General features: G+C 34.9%; 1 protein-coding gene across 1 annotated transcript; it reads right to left on the bottom strand.

Annotated features, from left to right (window-relative positions):
- Positions 1–699: 699 nt before the first annotated feature.
- On the bottom strand, positions 700–1,712 carry LOC141720959 (LOB domain-containing protein 37-like). The gene is made up of 2 exons (XM_074523680.1): positions 1,409–1,712; positions 700–1,250 (listed from the first exon to the last, which is right to left on the bottom strand). The coding sequence occupies exons 1-2, from the start codon at positions 1,593–1,595 to the stop codon at positions 805–807; spliced, it is 633 nt and encodes a 210-aa protein (XP_074379781.1). The 5' UTR covers positions 1,596–1,712; the 3' UTR covers positions 700–804.
- Positions 1,713–3,179: the final 1,467 nt, after the last annotated feature.

Below are 3,179 nucleotides of genomic sequence, written 5' to 3'. Positions count from 1 at the left end.
GGGCCGAATAATTAACCGCTCGTCAACAAGTCGAATTAGGTGAATTTCAACGAGCTGAATTGCGAACGGGCCGAGTCAAATCGCTCGTTTAGCCGACTCTAGTTGTAAGTATGTGTATGGAGTTATCAGCAGGTCAAGGATTATTGTAAGAGGGTTAAAGAATATTGAGGTTGTTGTTGTTGATACACACAAACACAATCGAATCGCTACAAGTCTCCTATGTTGTTTATTTGGCCAAGCTTATTTTTAAACTAATATACTCCTATCCTATCTATCTTGTTTTTCTCCAGTTGGAAGCTATAATACTTTGCGGGTAGTTGTTGAATTTCAATTTTCCCAGAAAATGACAGCCGAAAGTAACAGCCTTCCTATCTCCTCCTACATTATTTACTTTACTTCTCCTGTTTCACTGTCATCTTACCGTATCATTATGTAAATATATCCAACTCTAAATTTGATATATACTCAAACATTATTAGTGACATCTTTCAGTTTAGCATCCCTAATTAACAAGGATTATCATCGGCTCGAGTATCACATAATTTATATTAAAATTTGAAATTTTTATTTATTCAAATTCAAAAAATATTGAAAATAAATATTCCAACCCGATTCATCTGATTAATCAATCAATTATAAACTGTAATTATAATATTGTTGGGGTAACAACAAAAAGTTAATGCCTTGAAAGTTAAAGAATTACGAAACTAAAAGATTTTCATTAATTATTTTAAAGAAAAATTACTTCCGGTGGTTTATATAAAACCATTAATTATACCTCCTTAATTACTCCTTTTTTATTTTTCAAATAAATAGTCTAAGTAGTTTTCTCTCTCCTTGTAAGCTCTGATTATTACAAACAAGCCCACTCCCAAACGTCGTCGTTTCAGACTCTTCAGAAGGTGGCCGCCGCTTCATTCTCCCGCCGGAAAACATCGCCGCCGGCAAATTAGATGTCAAACTTAGGTTAAGGTCGCTCGATTGTGCTCTTGCCACGTCATGATCAAAATTACATCTCTCTAATCCATTCAAATCTTGAGATGATGATCGGAACAAGTCGATGACGTCACATCCCGGCGCAGGAGCTCCGGCGAATAATTCCGGCGACGAGGATAATTCGCCACCGCGGAGCACAGTTTCGACGGCGGCTTGGCACACGTGCCAGTTCCCGGTCCATAGTAGTCCGACGGCTCCGTTGACTGGATTAACCGTCCGTCCACACGCTTCAAATAGTAATGACTGAAATAAAGCTACACAAAATAACAAACATGATCAGATCCACAATGTTGGCATAAATATTTTATTTATTTATAAAAATGTACAATTTAAAAAATACAAACCTAATCCTGTAACATAATATTGGTTTAACCGAATTTTAGAACACTACTTGCTTGAGTTCGTGTTATACCTGGTCGTTGGGATTCGGGTACAGCGGAGAGGAACGACATGAGGCCAGCACGGCCAAAGAATTTAGCAACGAAAACCGTAGCATTAGCTTGAGCTTGAGGGCTATGATCTATGCCTTGGAGACTTTGTCTAAGAATGCAATTCTCATTACAACCCTTGCGAAGAACACGGCAGCCATTGCAACTCATTGCTTACAGCATAAGCAACGACTAAACACAAAACTTGAGGAGAGTGTTGGTTAGATATGGAAAGGAAATGAATGTTTGAGGGGGAGGCTTTGAAGGAAAGAAAGGGATGGAGTTATATAGAGCAAACAAATGCATGCATTGTAGGAAAAGGTTAAAGGGTGAATTATTGGTGGGGTTGTGTAGTGGAGATGGAATCTAAATTTGAAATTTTCATGTCTTGTTTTAAATTATAAACTTTTCATGTATGCTCTGTCTCTATGATGTTGTATTTATCTATGATTCCTACAATCTTTTTTATTAATTTTATGACTCAACTAATACTCCATCTGTCCTTAAATACTTTTCTCATCCGTGGCAGACACGTTTGTCAATACATGTTTATGATTATTAATATCTTTAATTTCGTATTAGTATTTAATATAAAAATTTTAATGTATTAAAATACTCGTAAACACGAATACAACAAGATCACTCATGATTATGGTTGATCTTATAGATTAAACGTAAATTAATAGTCAATCGCTGAACGTGAACAGTGACAAAAGTCAAAATGGGAAAAGTATAAATTTAGTAGATTACCAGTGTACAACACACCCATACCCTGAAATTCGAATTCATGGATATTCCTTTAGAAAATCAAGAGCTTTATAAATTCTAAATTATTTTCCCATGTCTACTTTTAAAATTTAAATTTTTAATAAAATCTATGAGATCAACAATTTGTATAATTCTTTTGTAAAAAAGAAAAAATGAGGATAAACTAAACCTGAATCCTAGTCAGAGTCGAGTGGTTACACTACACATTGTCGAGGGAGGTAGTAAAAAAATGAGGGAGGGTGTATTGGTTAATGGATTTGAGTTGAAAGTGGCAAATGAAAGAAAAGATTGGAATAAGTGAAAGTGACAAAAGAGGGTGTGGAAAAAAGTAAGGGGGGAGTTTAGTTCAGGGGTTCCAATTCCAAAGGAGTTGGACAAGAGAGCGGCTCCTTGTCCCCGCGACTAGCTGCTTCCGCCCATGCTTTCATTCCCCCCCTTTTGAATTTCATTCATTTTTCTCTGCTTGGTATCTTTCGCCGCTTCTTCTTTGTATTTCTACTGCCTTTTAGAGCAAGTCAAATGCAATGCTATAAGTGATGTTATTTCTATAATTTGAAATCAAATATCAAAAATTTAAACTTCAGAGGAGTTTTATACTTGGATGCAAATATGCATATATGCATTCTTGGTTCTAAATTTGAAATCAATGATGCATTTATGCATCTAGCCACATCATCAAACTACTATAAATGAGATAATGTTGTTGTGCTTTAAATGAAACTTAGGGGAAAGTGACAAAATTTAGGTAAATTAGGAAATATTTGGTTTCAAAATACATCTAGCATTGGAGTATCATTGGAGTTGAAGTTTTATTTTAGCATCAAAAGACACTTTTTGGTGCCAAATTATAGCAATAGTTATAGTTATTTTGAATTTTGCATTGGACTTGCTCTTACACCATTCATCTATCATATACTATATTATAATAATCAGAATTAGATGTAATTTAGTGCCTGTTTGAGAAATCTTAAAATAGGAAACTTATGA

The sequence above is a fragment of the Apium graveolens genome, chromosome 1 (assembly GCF_009905375.1).
Source record: "Apium graveolens cultivar Ventura chromosome 1, ASM990537v1, whole genome shotgun sequence".
In the NCBI taxonomy this organism is placed as follows: domain Eukaryota; kingdom Viridiplantae; phylum Streptophyta; class Magnoliopsida; order Apiales; family Apiaceae; genus Apium; species Apium graveolens.
The sequence above is the reverse complement of the archived record's forward strand: the minus strand, read 5'-3'. Positions and strand labels throughout refer to the sequence as shown.